This window comes from Salvelinus fontinalis, chromosome 19 (genome assembly GCF_029448725.1).
Source record: "Salvelinus fontinalis isolate EN_2023a chromosome 19, ASM2944872v1, whole genome shotgun sequence".
NCBI lineage: Eukaryota > Metazoa > Chordata > Actinopteri > Salmoniformes > Salmonidae > Salvelinus > Salvelinus fontinalis.
Genome location: NC_074683.1, coordinates 34,645,304 through 34,659,927, shown reverse-complemented (window position 1 = coordinate 34,659,927; position 14,624 = coordinate 34,645,304). Strand labels below are relative to the sequence as shown.

General features: G+C 45.9%; 2 protein-coding genes across 2 annotated transcripts in view; both read left to right on the top strand.

The window, feature by feature from the left end:
* LOC129816660 (ly6/PLAUR domain-containing protein 6-like) overlaps positions 1–14,624 on the top strand; it is a 49,915-nt gene that overhangs the window by 14,280 nt on the left and 21,011 nt on the right. The window lies entirely within an intron of this gene.
* LOC129816179 (uncharacterized) lies at positions 7,197–8,270 on the top strand. Its single transcript, XM_055870417.1, has one exon. It carries the CDS (start codon positions 7,197–7,199, stop codon positions 8,268–8,270), a length of 1,074 nt encoding a protein of 357 aa, XP_055726392.1.

Below are 14,624 nucleotides of genomic sequence, written 5' to 3'. Positions count from 1 at the left end.
GTTCTCGGAGTCACAAGGCTCCTGGTGATTTGCCTTTCTGCTGCTCAGTCAGAAGGGTGGAACAACAGTTCACAGGTCGTTGCTCAGCCCAGGAGATGGTGTTGCGGTCCACAAATTGCCTTACAATGCTGGCAGCAGTACAGAGAGGGACTCTGCTGCTCTCACCCACAAGAAGGCTCAGGCGCTGAACCTAAACGTTTTGGGTTGGGGTTTTGATTTTTATATCTAAAGTAATATTAACGTGAGGTCTGACTTTGGCAACTGATCTGAAAGGAGAATGGGATGGGATGACATTGTGTCCAGTTGTACGGAGGCAAGGCGAATGTCATTCTGTTTCTTACAGTATGTGGATCTACAACTAGAGAATACATTTCACTACGGTTGTGTGATGAATGGGGTTTGTTTGTTTATGCGTGGTGTTAATGTTTCCCTCCTCCAATATCCACAACCACCTGGAGTTATTCACCACTCCCCTTGGGCCATGAGGGGCACTGAGAGGGATCTTACAAGGATGAAGGGCTGCTTTGGTTCATTGCTTCCCTATTGACCTCTCACGTCAGGCTAATTAAGCGTAAGCACTCCTAGACACACACATTTTCCTATGCATTTGCATTTAAAGCCACAATCCTGAGTCTGTGATCTGTTGCCCCGACCAGCCACTTGTTTTGGTGAAAAACTAAAAGGGAGAGGCTTGGGGAAATGCAACCACTCTAAAATGTGTTAAAGGCTGGAGTGTGATGCTTTGCCCTTTAACCTGTCACCTCAGAGTGAGATTCATCCTGGCCGTGTGGTGGAATGGATAAAGAGAGAGTGAAAAATACTACACAGGTAAATAAATGAGATGAGACCTAAGAAATGAGACCGTCAGTTCCTCTTCTTCTTCTCCAACAGTGAAAACCTCTACGGCTGTGCCATCTGCCAACCAACAGTGTATCAGCCCTGCCGTCAGACCTGTTAAACTAAAGGGACCATTCCAACCTTATACAAACAAGTGACCACAGCTTCCATTTGCACCGCGTGCCAGCAGGTAGCAGGTATGACGGTTTTCATGACAAGTGTAGCTTATGGCAGATGACCTGGCAGAGGTTAAGAGAGGGTGGTGCCAGTGAAGTTCCACTCCAAGACTTTCCTGACTGAAAGGTTGCCCTTCTCAACCACCCATTCATTATTATGACTTATTAAAATGTTTCTCATATTTTTTAAATATTTTTTTAATGCTCTCTGTCTGTCCAAGGATCGATGCTTATCTCAGATAGCATGTTAAGATTAGAGGTCGACCGATTAATCGGAATGGCCGATTAATTAGAGCCGATTTCAAGTTTTCATAACAATCGGTAATCTGCATTTTTGGACACCGATTATGGCCGATTACATTGCACTCCATGAGGAGCCTGCATGGCAGGCTGACTACCTGTTATGCGAGTGCAGCAAGGAGCCACGGTAAGGTGCTAGCTAGCATTAAACTTATCTTATAAAAAACAATCAATCTTAACATAACCACTAGTTAACTACACATGGTTGATGATATTACTAGTTAATCTAGCTTGTCCTGCGTTGCATATAATCAATGGAGTGCCTGTTAATTTATCATCGAATCACAGCCTACTTCGCCAAATGGGTGATGATTTAACAAGCGCATTTGCCAAAAAAGCACTGTCGTTGCACCAATGTACCTAACCATAAACATCAATGCCTTTTTTTAAATCAATACACATGTATATATTTTTAAACCTGCATATTTAGTTAATATTGCCTGCTAACATGAATTTCTTTTAACTACGGAAATTGTGTCACTTCTCTTGCGTTCAGTGCAAGCAGAGTCAGGGTATATGCAGCAGTTTGGGCCGCCTGGCTCGTTGCGAACTGTGTGAAGACCATTTCTTCTTAACAAAGACCGTAATTAATTTGCAAGATTGTACATAATTATGGCATAACATTGAAGGTTGTGCAATGTAACAGGAATATTTAGACTTAGGGATGCCACCCGTTAGATAAAATACGTAACGGTTCCGTATTTCACTGAAAGAATAAACGTTTTGTTTTCAAAATGATAGTTTACGGATTTGACCATATTAATAACCTACGGCTCGTATTTCTGTAGGTTATTATATTATAATTAAGTCTATGATTTGATATTTGATAGAGCAGTCTGACTGAGCGATGGTAGGCAGCAGCAGGCTCGTAAGCATTCATTCAAACAGCACTTTCCTGCATTTGCCAGCAGCTCTTCGCTGTGTTTCAAGCATTAAGCTGTTTATGACTTCAAGCCTATCAAATCCAGAGATTATGCTGGCAATACTATAGTGCCTATAAGAACATCTAATAGTCAAAGGTATATGAAACACAAATGGTATAGAGAGAAATAGTCCTATAATTCCTATAATAACTACAACCTAAAACTGTCACGTTCCTGACCTATTTATGTTAGTTTTTGTGTGTTAGTTGGTCAGGACGTGAGGTTGGGTGGGCATTCTATGTTATCTGTTTCTATGTTGGTTTCGGTTTGCCTGGTATGGCTCTTGATTAGAGGCAGGTGGTTTGCGTTTGCCTCTAATTAAGAGTCATATTTAGGTAGGGCATTCTCACTGTTTGTTTGTGGGTGATTGTCTCCTGTGTCCGTATGTTATGTTCGTACCACATAGGACTGTAGCATTTGTTTGTTTCGTTTTCGTTTCGATGTCGTCTGTTACCTGTACGTAAGTTTATGTTTAGTTATGTAAGTTTATGTTCAGGTCTCGTCAACGTCGTTTTGTTATTTTGTAGTTTGGAAAGTGTTTTGTTTCGTTTCGTGTTTTGCCATCATCGTAATTTATAATAAAGATGGCTTATTTCCCAAAGCCTGCGTTTTGGTCTTCAGATCCCTCTCTCCTCACCTCGTCCGAGGATGAGGAGAGCGTCACCCGTTACAGAATCACCCACCAAGCTAAGACCAAGCGGCAAAGGAAAACGAAACGGAGTAAGGGACAGGAGAGAAAGGAGCAATGGACATGGGACGATGTTTTGAATGGAAAGGGTTGCTACACTTGGGAGGAGATCCTGGCTGGGAGGGATCGCCTCCCATGGGAACAGGTGGAGGCATTGAGGAGAGCAGAGGCTACCTGGGAGAGGAACCGGAGCTATGAGGGAACGCGTCTGGCACGGAAGCCGAAAAAGCCCGTAAGTAATTCCCAAAAATTTCTTGGGGGGGGGCTAGGAGATAGTGGGCCAAGGGCAGGTAGGAGACCTGCGCCCACTTCCCAGGCTTACCGTGGAGAGCGGGAGTACGGGCAGGCGCCGTGTTACGCAGTAGAGCGCACGGTGTCTCCTGTACGAGTGCATAGCCCGGTGCGGGTTATTCCACCTCCCCGCACTGGGAGGGCTAGATTGGGTATTGAGCCAGGTGTCATGAGGCCGGCTCAACGCGTCTGGTCTCCAGTGCGTCTCCTCGGGCCGGCATACATGGCACCGGCCTTACGCATGGTTTCTCCGGTTCGCCTACATAGGCCGGTGCGGGTTATTCCACCTCCCCGCACTGGTCGGGCAACCGGGAGCATTCAACCAGGTAAGGTTGGGCAAGCTCAATGCTCAAGAGTGCCAGTACGCCTCCACGGTCCGGTATTTCCGGCACCACCTCCCCGCCCCAGCCTAGTACCTACAGTGTATACACTACGCACTAGGCTACCAGTGCGTATCCTGAGCCCTGTTCCTCCTCCACGCACTCTCCCTGTAGTGCGGGTATCTAGCCCGGTGCCTCCAGTTCCGGCCCCACGCACTAAGCTACCAGTGCGTCTCCAGAGCCCTGTACAAACTGTATCTTCTCCCCCTACTAATCCTGATGTGCTTGTCCTCAGCCCGGCGTCACCAGTGCCGGTACCACGCATCAGGGATAGAGTAGGCTTTGAGAATACAGTGTGCCCTGTCCCTGCTCCCCGCACTAGTAGGAAGGTGCTTGTCATTAGCACGGTGCCTCCAGTTCTGGCACCACGCACCAGGTCTACAGTGCGCTATATCCGGCCAGAGCCATCCGTCTCCCCAGCGCCATCTGAGCCATCCGTCTCCCCAGCGCCATCTGAGCCATCCGTCTCCCCAGCGCCATCTGAGCCATCCGTCTCCCCAGCGCCATCTGAGCCAACCGTCTCCCCAGCGCCATCTGAGCCATCCGTCTCCCCAGCGCCGTCTGAGCCATCCGTCTGCCAGGAGCCTGCAAAGCCGCCCGTCTGCCATGAGCCTGCAAAGCCGCCCGTCTGCCATGAGCCTACAGAGCCGTCAGCCAGACAGGAGCCGCTAGAGCCATCAGCCAGACAGGAGCCGCTAGAGCCGTCAGCCAGACAGGATCTGCCAGAGCCGCCAACCAGACAGGATCTGCCAGAGCCGCCAACCAGACAGGATCTGCCAGAGCCGCCAACCAGACAGGATCTGCCAGAGCCGCCAACCAGACAGGATCTGCCAGAGCCGCCAACCAGACAGGATCTGCCAGAGCCGCCAACCAGACAGGATCTGCCAGAGCCGCCGGCGAGCCATGAGCAGCCAGAGCCGTCAGAGCGCCATGAGCAGCCAGAGCCGTCAGAGCGCCATGAGCGTCGAGAGCCGTCAGCCTGCCATGAGCGTCGAGAGCCGTCAGCCTGCCATGAGCGTCGAGAGCCGTCAGCCTGCCATGAGCGTCGAGAGCCGTCAGCCTGCCATGAGCGTCGAGAGCCGTCAGCCTGCCATGAGCGTCGAGAGCCGTCAGCCAGCCATGAGCGTCGAGATTCGTCAGTCAGCCATGAGCTGTCCTTCAGCCTGAAAAGGCTGGATACCCAGAACTGCCCATCAGTCCAGAGCTGTCTCTCTGTCCGGAGCTGCCTTTCAGTCCGGAGTTGCCCCTCTATCCTAATCTCCCTCTCTATCTTCATCTATCTCTATATTCTTATCTATCCCTCTTTCTTGATTTATCTCTCTGTCCCGGTGTTGTCCCTATTAGATATGTTGTTAAGGGAATTTTGTGGGGGAAGTAAGAGGGTGGACATTCTTGAAGGGAGGGGGCTAGGATGGATTATGGTGGGGTGGGGAACCGCGCCCGGAGCCTGAGCCACCACCGTGGTTAGATGCCCACCCAGACCCTCCCCTAGACTTTGTGCTGGTGCGTCCGGAGTTCGCACCTTGTGGGGGGGGTACTGTCACGTTCCTGACCTATTTATGTTAGTTTTTGTGTGTTAGTTGGTCAGGACGTGAGGTTGGGTGGGCATTCTATGTTATCTGTTTCTATGTTGGTTTCGGTTTGCCTGGTATGGCTCTTGATTAGAGGCAGGTGGTTTGCGTTTGCCTCTAATTAAGAGTCATATTTAGGTAGGGCATTCTCACTGTTTGTTTGTGGGTGATTGTCTCCTGTGTCCGTATGTTATGTTCGTACCACATAGGACTGTAGCATTTGTTTGTTTCGTTTTCGTTTCGATGTCGTCTGTTACCTGTACGTAAGTTTATGTTTAGTTATGTAAGTTTATGTTCAGGTCTCGTCAACGTCGTTTTGTTATTTTGTAGTTTTGCAAGTGTTTGTTTCGTTTCGTGTTGCCATCTTTATCGTTGTTTAATAAAGATGGCTTATTTCCCTGAGCCTGCGTTTTGGTCTGAAGATCCTTCTCTCCTCACCTCTTCCGAGGATGAGGAGAGCGTCATCCGTTACAAAAACGTCTTACCTGGGAATATTGAAGACTCATGTTAAAAGGAACCACCAGCTTTCCTATGTTCTCATGTTCTGAGCAAGGAACTTAAACGTTAGCTCTTTTACATGGCAAATATTGCACTTTTACTTTCTTCTCCAACACTTTGTTTTGCATTATTTAAACCAAATTGAAGATGTTTCATTATTTATTTGAGACTAAATTGATTTTATTGATGTATATTAAGTTAAAATAAAAGTGGTAATTCAGTATTGTTGTAATTGTCATTATTACAAATATATATATAAAAATTGGCCGATTAATCGATATCGGCTTTTTTGGTCCTCCAATAATCGGTGTCGGTATCGGCGTTGAAAAATCATAATAGTTCGACCTCTAGTTAAGATTATTAATTAATTAATCGAAGAGGAAGCTCTTTTAAAGAAATTCCTAGTGCTGATCTCAAAACAGACGAAGACCGACATCAAATGCCATTTGAAATCTATTTTCAAGAATCATGTCAAAGGGTAAATACAAACACCCATAGTTTGTGGGAAGCTTTTAGCTAGTGGTCATTTTTATCTCAATTTGTTGGCAATTCCTTTGTAATTCCGTTATCCATTTGACCTCTGTAGATAAACTATGTTGTAGTCGCCCTGTGTCTTTCTCAATCCTTCTCCATTTCTGTTAGAATCTTGTCTATTTGTCTCCTCCAAAGTCCTAGTGGGAGGGGTCTTTATCAGGCCAGGCACCTGCTGACAAGGTCACAGTGTCACCTCCCAACACAGAAACATTAGCATGTAACATGTAAATCTAGACTCCTTGCAGAGAGATGGAGGTAAAGAAGATGTCCACAGGCTTCTGTGTGGAGACCTGTAGGTTGAAACCAGACCCTTGTCCCCACTCCCCATGTCAATGGGATGCCTGTGGGGTTGTGTCCGTTAGCTTTCTCCTCATTCATATAGGAGCTATTCTTTTGTATTCCCCAGAGTCGTAGAGGTTCAGGCAGAGTTTAGTCTATCAGAAACACACATCTGATCTGCCTCATCAGTTCTGTGGCGAGTCAACGGTTTCTCTGGCTTGTTTTAGAACCTCAGCAGTCCTCTAAGGACTTAATGTGCTACTGAGAAAGTGATTCCATCTGGGAAAATAATGGAATTAGGTAATCACTTCACTCCAAATGGGGGAGGTCTGGAATGCTGGTATTTTCTAAATACGTGTTCTAAGACAGACTTTGTGGTAAAGAAACTCCTGACAAAGTAAGCCCTTTGCCCTAGAGCTTATACTGTAAGGTCATGCAAGAATGTGTCTGTTCGCATAAAGTTTAGGTAGGTAAAATGGTTTCAAGTTAGTGTTTACCACATCTCTCGAACTGATTAAGTAAAAGTATTTGAACCTTTGTCAGGCTTCATACGTCTATTGATATTTTTTTGTTATTTAGTGTGTCTACAGTGAATTTACTGTACTGTCAATATGCTTCATGTATGTGTCTGTCTACCTGCTACAGTAGTTGCTAATGTCTACCCTGTTGACAGACCGAAGCAGGAAACAGGAAATGGGTCAGGGTTGCCGCTGGTTGATATGTACACCTCTCTCTTTGGTCTCTCCCTGAATACACTGTGGACCTTCAACCATGATAACATCTCTGGGAGGAAAGTCAATGCAGTCCAGCGTGGCTACAGAGTGCCACAGCCCAGTGTCCAGCGGGGCTACAGAGTGCCACAGCCCAGTGTCCAGCAGGGCTACAGAGTGCCACAGCCCAGTGTCCAGCAGGGCTACAGAGTGCCACAGCCCAGTGTCCAGCGGGGCTACAGAGTGCCACAGCCCAGTGTCCAGCAGGGCTACAGAGTGCCACAGCCCAGTGTCCAGCAGGGCTACAGAGTGCCACAGCCCAGTGTCCAGCGGGGCTACAGAGTGCCACAGCCCAGTGTCCAGCAGGGCTACAGAGTGCCACAGCCCAGTGTCCAGCGGGGCTACAGAGTGCCACAGCCCAGTGTCCAGCAGGGCTACAGAGTGCCACAGCCCAGTGTCCAGCGGGGCTACAGAGTGCCACAGCCCAGTGTCCAGCGGGGCTACAGAGTGCCACAGCCCAGTGTCCAGCGGGGCTACAGAGTGCCACAGCCCAGTGTCCAGCGGGGCTACAGAGTGCCACAGCCCAGTGTCCAGCGGGGCTACAGAGTGCCACAGCCCAGTGTCCAGCGGGGCTACAGAGTGCCACAGCCCAGTGTCCAGCAGGGCTACAGAGTGCCACAGCCCAGTGTCCAGCGGGGCTACAGAGTGCCACAGCCCAGTGTCCAGCGGGGCTACAGAGTGCCACAGCCCAGTGTCCAGCGGGGCTACAGAGTGCCACAGCCCAGTGTCCAGCGGGGCTACAGAGTGCCACAGCCCAGTGTCCAGCAGGGCTACAGAGTGCCACAGCCCAGTGTCCAGCAGGGCTACAGAGTGCCACAGCCCAGTGTCCAGCGGGGCTACAGAGTGCCACAGCCCAGTGTCCAGCAGGGCTACAGAGTGCCACAGCCCAGTGTCCAGCAGGGCTACAGAGTGCAACAGCCCAGTGTCCAGCAGGGCTACAGAGTGCCACAGCCCAGTGTCCAGCAGGGCTACAGAGTGCCACAGCCCAGTGTCCAGCGGGCCAGGAGGCAGTGCGTTACATAGGGCGGTGACTCTGCATAGCCTGTATATGTTGTTTTGTGTTAATTTTTTTGTGACACTTAGCTCAATAAATAGGTGAGTGTTGGTTTTCCTGGCAAAAATTGAAAGTAGAAATTGCATTACACGATGTATGTGTATACAGGAGAGCTGTAATGAACAAGTGTAGTTGAGAGGCACTGATTCTGGTGTTGAATGTAAACAAGTCGTTTTCTAAAGAAACTACTCGACCAACCATCCCTCATGACTTCCCTCTGCAGTTTGCAGTGGAGCGTTGCCAATATTCATGTCGTTCCAGTCGCTAGCTGCAGCAAACTGAAAAGATGAGTGACCCAGGGATGTGTGTGCTTTGGGGACCTTTAACAGAATGTGACTGGCAGAATGGGTGTTGTATGTGGACGATGAGGGCTGCAGTAGATATCTCAGATAGGGGGGAGTGAGGAGTTTTATATATAAGTATCGACCCGTGGGTCTTGCGACAGGTGTACAGAGATGACCAGTTTACAGAGGATTATAGAGTGCAGTGATGTGTCCTTTAATATAAGGAGCGTTGGTGGCAAATCTGATGGCCGAATGGTAAAGAACATCTAGCCGCTCGAGAGCACCCTTACCTGATGGGCTGGTATCGTTTGGGGCTTGACGTACTTTACCTTAACAAATAATCCTACATGGTTCTCTCCAGTCAGGTTAGTGTGCTGCAGAAGGGAAGAGTCCGTGTGATTGTAGAGATTAGTTCAGGCTTGAATGCCACCGTTCAGCAAATGCAGGATTTTTTTTGAATTCCCCTTTTTTCTGATAACTATGACAACCTACAGGTAACTGCCAATATAAAGGAAACACCAACATCAAGTGTCTTAATAGGGTGTTGGGCCACAAGAACAGCTTCAAAGCTCCTTGACATATATTCTACAAGTGTCTGGAACTCTATTGGAGGGATGTGACACCATTCTTCCACAATAAATTCCATAATTTGGTGTTATGTTGATGGTGTTGGAAAACGCTATCTCAGGCGCCGCTCCAGAATCTCCCAGAAGTGTTCAATTGGGTTGAGATCTGGTGACTGACACACACACACACACACACACACACACACACACACACACACACACACACACACACACACACACACACTTTAAACCCCCTATGCTCCTTTGAGACCCCTCTTTCAAAGTCACTGAGATCTCTTCTTCTAGACATGGTAGTCAAAATAATGGATGGAAGCACCTGCTTTCCAAATAATCTGTATCCCTCATTTACTGAAGTGTTTTCTTTATTCTGGCAGTTACCTGTATATAAAGTGTTCTACTATTACATATCAGTTGTCTGAACACACTTGTTCTCGTCGTGATGGCTCTGCCGTCGTGATGGCTCTGCCGTCGTGATGGCTCTGCCGTCGTGATGGCTCTGCCGTCGTGATGGCTCTGCCGTCGTGATGGCTCTGCCGGCGTGATGGCTCTGCCGGCGTGATGGCTCTGCCGTCGTGATGGCTCTGCCGTCGTGATGGCTCTGCCGTCGTGATGGCTCTGCCGGCGTGATGGCTCTGCCGGCGTGATGGCTCTGCCGGCGTGATGGCTCTGTCGTCGTGATGGCTCTGCCTTCGTGATGGCTCTGCCGGCGTGATGGCTCTGTCGTCGTGATGGCTCAGTTGGAACGTTTTGTGCTCTTAGTTATTGCTTAATCTATACAAATCAAATCCATTATTGCGGACTTACATTGAGTATTACGATGGTTTCTGCTTTCCCTTAAGGCTTTATTATATTTCATATTCCAAGTTGGAGCACAACCACAACCTCCGGCCCTATCTTCTCTATCACAGAAACATCCCTACACCAAACGGTTCTGTTGTTTTTATAAATCAGCTACCCTGCCAATAGCTCAGACTAAAGTGAAAATATTTGCTCTGGGTCATTAGTTAAAAAAATAATCTGATTTAACATGATAAGATAAACAAACATATCTTATCTCTCCAACAGCAGTGTGACGTAAAGAAAAGAAAACACTCACAGTACGCTATGAGCCAGAGCCCAGAAAATGAAAGATGTTTTGTTTTGGTATGCTAAAAATCAAAGTGTGTCAATAAGATAAAGATAATTTCCTTAGTCTTTTAGATTTCTTTGGCCCATGTTACTTTAGCTACCTGCCTCAAGGTTCATACACAATACAAATCCTAATCCACAGTAAACTTGGTTTAGCAGCTTTGATATAACAATGTCAAATATTTAAGCTTATAAGTCCAGAGTAAAGGGTTGTGGTTTGTCTGTGTTCTTAGATGGTGCTGCTTGGTTAAATACATTAAAGTGCTTTATCACTCCCCAACCACAGTAGCCTGGTCGCCCTGGGCGACAGAAGCGCTAATGGTTTTCGTACGCCTGTCCTTAATGACATCACCGGTTAACTGAAGAGACAATGGGATGTACAAAAGATGGCTTACAGGAGACTTTAAAGTGTAACGTCTCAAGGAGATGCTGCCATTTGTGAGCAATATTTGATTTGGTTTGGTGAATTCACTGCTCAGTTTGGGTCACCTTTCTTTGAGAGCTAATCCTAAAATTACCCAGTGAGGCTCAGAGGTAAATCTTCTAATAAGAATCAGTTTGACTTATGACTGCGGGTGTCAGGTTTTACTAGATTAAATTTAACTGAATGTGAAGTTTAGAGGAATGTATTTGTTGTTGTTTCTTGTTTGTATTGATCTTAGGAATGAGCCAAATACAATTTCTTACTCAAATATAGTTTCTTAATCAGTTTGCTTTGTACCCTTCTCTGTGTCTTGTACCGCCATACCTAGGACTTGATTCAAGTGTATGTGACAAATGCATAAATGGTATCAATCTTTGTTTAAAGAATAAAAAACAACTTGTCCCCTGACAAGGTTCTCTTCTGTATCCCTGTCAGCTCTCTCTGACAGAATGGCCCAAGGTCGTTCTCAGGGTGAGGAGAACACAATTACACCAGCCAACATTTCCCTCCGGGTTGATGGACGAGCCTTGTCTTGATACATCTATCCAATGGCAGTCACCCTACTGTACGTCACAATGCCTCGGGCTTTGAAGACAGACAGCCACAGGCATTCCATAAGCTTTCCCGAATAACTTTTCCCTCTCATGACAGGTGTATAATAACAAACCAATAATATTGCAGTTAGACTTTTTATTTATTTATGGTTAAAGCAGAGGAAACAGAAAACAACTGGTTATCATTTACAGCATATTTGTGTCACTTCCAGAGAGCTTTAGAGAAGTGATTGCCTCGCAAAGTGACTTGGAAGCAAGTTGATACAATGGGTAACAATAATGTAATCTAATAAGAAATAAATTCAACTATACCGTAAGTAAAGAAAACTAATATAATAAAGATTCTTCTTACGTTCTTTTTAATATCACAAACAACAAACAAAATGACACAATAATAAAACAACACAATAATGAAACAACACAATAATAAAACAACACAATAATGAAACAACACAATAATAAAACAACACAATAATAAAATAACACAATAACAAAACAACACAATAATAAAACAACACAATTATAAAACAACTAAAACACCCCCCCGAAATGACGAAATGACACAAACAGAAAAACTGGAAAGGTATGTAGTTAGAAACATAACGTTTTATAGACATTACTCTTCTTACATGTTGGAATTTTGATTAATTCCTCACCCAACACACCGTCACTCTCCACTTCGACTCTGCTGTTCTGCTGTCCAGGAGGCTGGGCTGCTACCCTCCTGCTCTTTTGAGAAGCCTGGTCTCTTCTCCTGGTCTTCAGGTTCATAGTGATCACAGCACAGACCATACCCAGCAGACCACAGCCCATCAATGAAGACCACATTGTGTAGAAAGTGTAGTCGATGCCAAAGGGGTCTTTCTCCTCATGAATTAAGAAGGTAGTAGTTATCGATACACACACCCCTTCATCTCCCCGTTCAGACATAGTTCCCCCCACTGTCCCCCAGTGACAGGTTAGAGAGGACCAGAGAGATGTGAGGTTGAGATGCATTTATTTGGCCATTCAAATCCTCAGATAGGGTTGCTTTTCTGATTTGTCAAGTAGATTTGACCAGGATGACATCATCCCCTACAGCCGTCTTTCTTCTCAAGCCGGTTAGACTCAGTAGAATTAGTGTTACAGCTGAGAGCAACCTCCTCTCCTTCTGAGAAGAACTGTGTGAGCTGGTCAGACTTTGGGCAGACCACTAGCATATACCTTTTGGATGAGATTCTTCACTTGATTTTGATGCTTCAGACAGGAGTAAACCTCAGAGTGGTTCAGTATCAGGAATGGGATGACCAGCGAGTAATTCCCAGTCTCTCTTCCATCCACCACATGCATCTGCTTTCCGAGGTCAGCGAGGTCACTCGAATGGTTTTGAGATGGCAATGATGTGATGCCTTTTCCCTTCTTGTAGGTGTCCCACCATATCTGTGTCATATTTGAGTCAGTATTAAAGCAAGGTAGTGCAGGCCTCTCTCCCACAAAGCCATGTATATACAGATCCTTAACATACATCAATATCAGGTTACTACTACAGTGATATCCTTCCTCTACAGTGCAGATGTAAATGCCTATGTCCTCCGTGGTAAAGTTGGTAATGCGGAGAAAGGAGTTATTCTCAATGAATTGGATTCTGCCAGTTGGATCCTCCGTGAGAGGCTTCCGGGTTAATGTATCTTGAATTTTCCTGTGTGTACCATTGAACCGTCATGCTGTCACCACCACTTGCACCTTTACATTGCAGGTCTACTGTCCATCCTAAATGGCAGAATATTCCATTACTATTATGCCTGCAAACTGAGAGACTAATACGTTGTTGGTGTGAAATATTGCCAGCTGTCCAGCACTCCACCCTGTACAATCCAGATTGAACAAACTTTTAATTTAGTAATTACTAAGTGAAGAGTTAGATGTGTTCCACAACAGCAGGCTTTCTTCACCATTGGATTTAAAGATCACACAATACCTCTGACGGAGTTTCAAATGAATAAACGTCATCTTCTTCAAGAATACCATTAGTTTCTTGGCCTGCAAGGAAAGTCCTGTCTAGAACAACCAGTGGAATGACTAGCTTTGTGATTGAAGCCATTCTGTTCGAAGATGTTTGTCTACTAGTTGCTTACACCAATGCTCTGGTATCTACTGTCCCTCAAATATATTTCATTTCAATGATGCTAGTGACCTCGTGGTGTTGAAATCCATTATGTGCTCATCTCTTGATACCTTGTCAACCAGAAATGTGCAGTGTTAAATGGTATCAGTTGGAATGTCTTTTAGGGGAACATGTTTGTGTGGGTGTCAGCTGAGAATCTCAATGCTGCTTCTTTCTCATAACTTCCCTGGAAACTCATACGGTGCCTTTAAAGGTATTAATATCCCTTGACTTATTTCACATTTAAAAAATATATATATATATTTATTTATTTCACCTTTATTTAACCAGGTATACTAGTTGAGAACAAGTTCTCATTTACAACTGCGACCTGGCCAAGATAAAGCAAAGCAGTTCGACACATACAACAACACAGAGTTACACATGGCATAAACAAACATACAGTCAATAATACAGTAGAAAAAAAGAAAAAAAAAATCTATATACAGCATTTGCAAATGAGGTAAGATAAGGGAGGTAAGGCAATAAATAGGCCATGGTGGTGAAGTAATTACAATATAGCAATTAAACACTGGAATGGTAGATGTGCAGAAGATGAATGTGCAAGTAGATATACTGGGGTGCAAAGGAGCAAGATAAATAAATAAATACAGAATGGGGATGAGGTAGTTGGATGGGCTGTTTACTGATGGACTATGTACAGGTGCAGTGATCTGTGAGCTGCTCTGACAGATGGTGCTTAAAGCTAGTGAGGGAGATATGAGCCTCCAGCTTCAGTGATTTTTGCAGTTCGTTCCTGTCATTGGCAGCAGAGAACTGGAAGGGAAGCCAATTCCTCCAAAGGAGGAATTGGCTTTGGGGGTGACCAGTGAGATATACCTGCTGGAGCGCGTGCTACGGGTGGGTGCTGCTATGGTGACCAGTGAGCTGAGATAAGGCGGGGCTTTACCTAGCAGAGACTTATAGATGACCTGGAGCCAGTGGGTTTGGTGACGAGTATGAAGCGAGGGCCAGCCAACGAAGCGTACAGGTTGCTGTGGTGGGTAGTATATGGGGCTTTGGTGACAAAACGAATGGCACTGTGATAGACTGCATCCAATTTGTTGAGTAGAGTGCGGAGGCTATTTTATAAATGACATCGCCGAAGTCGAGGATCGGTAGAATGGTCAGTTTTACGAGGGTATGTTTGGCAGCATGAGTGAAGGATACTTTGTTGCAAAATAGGAAGCTGATTCTAGATAT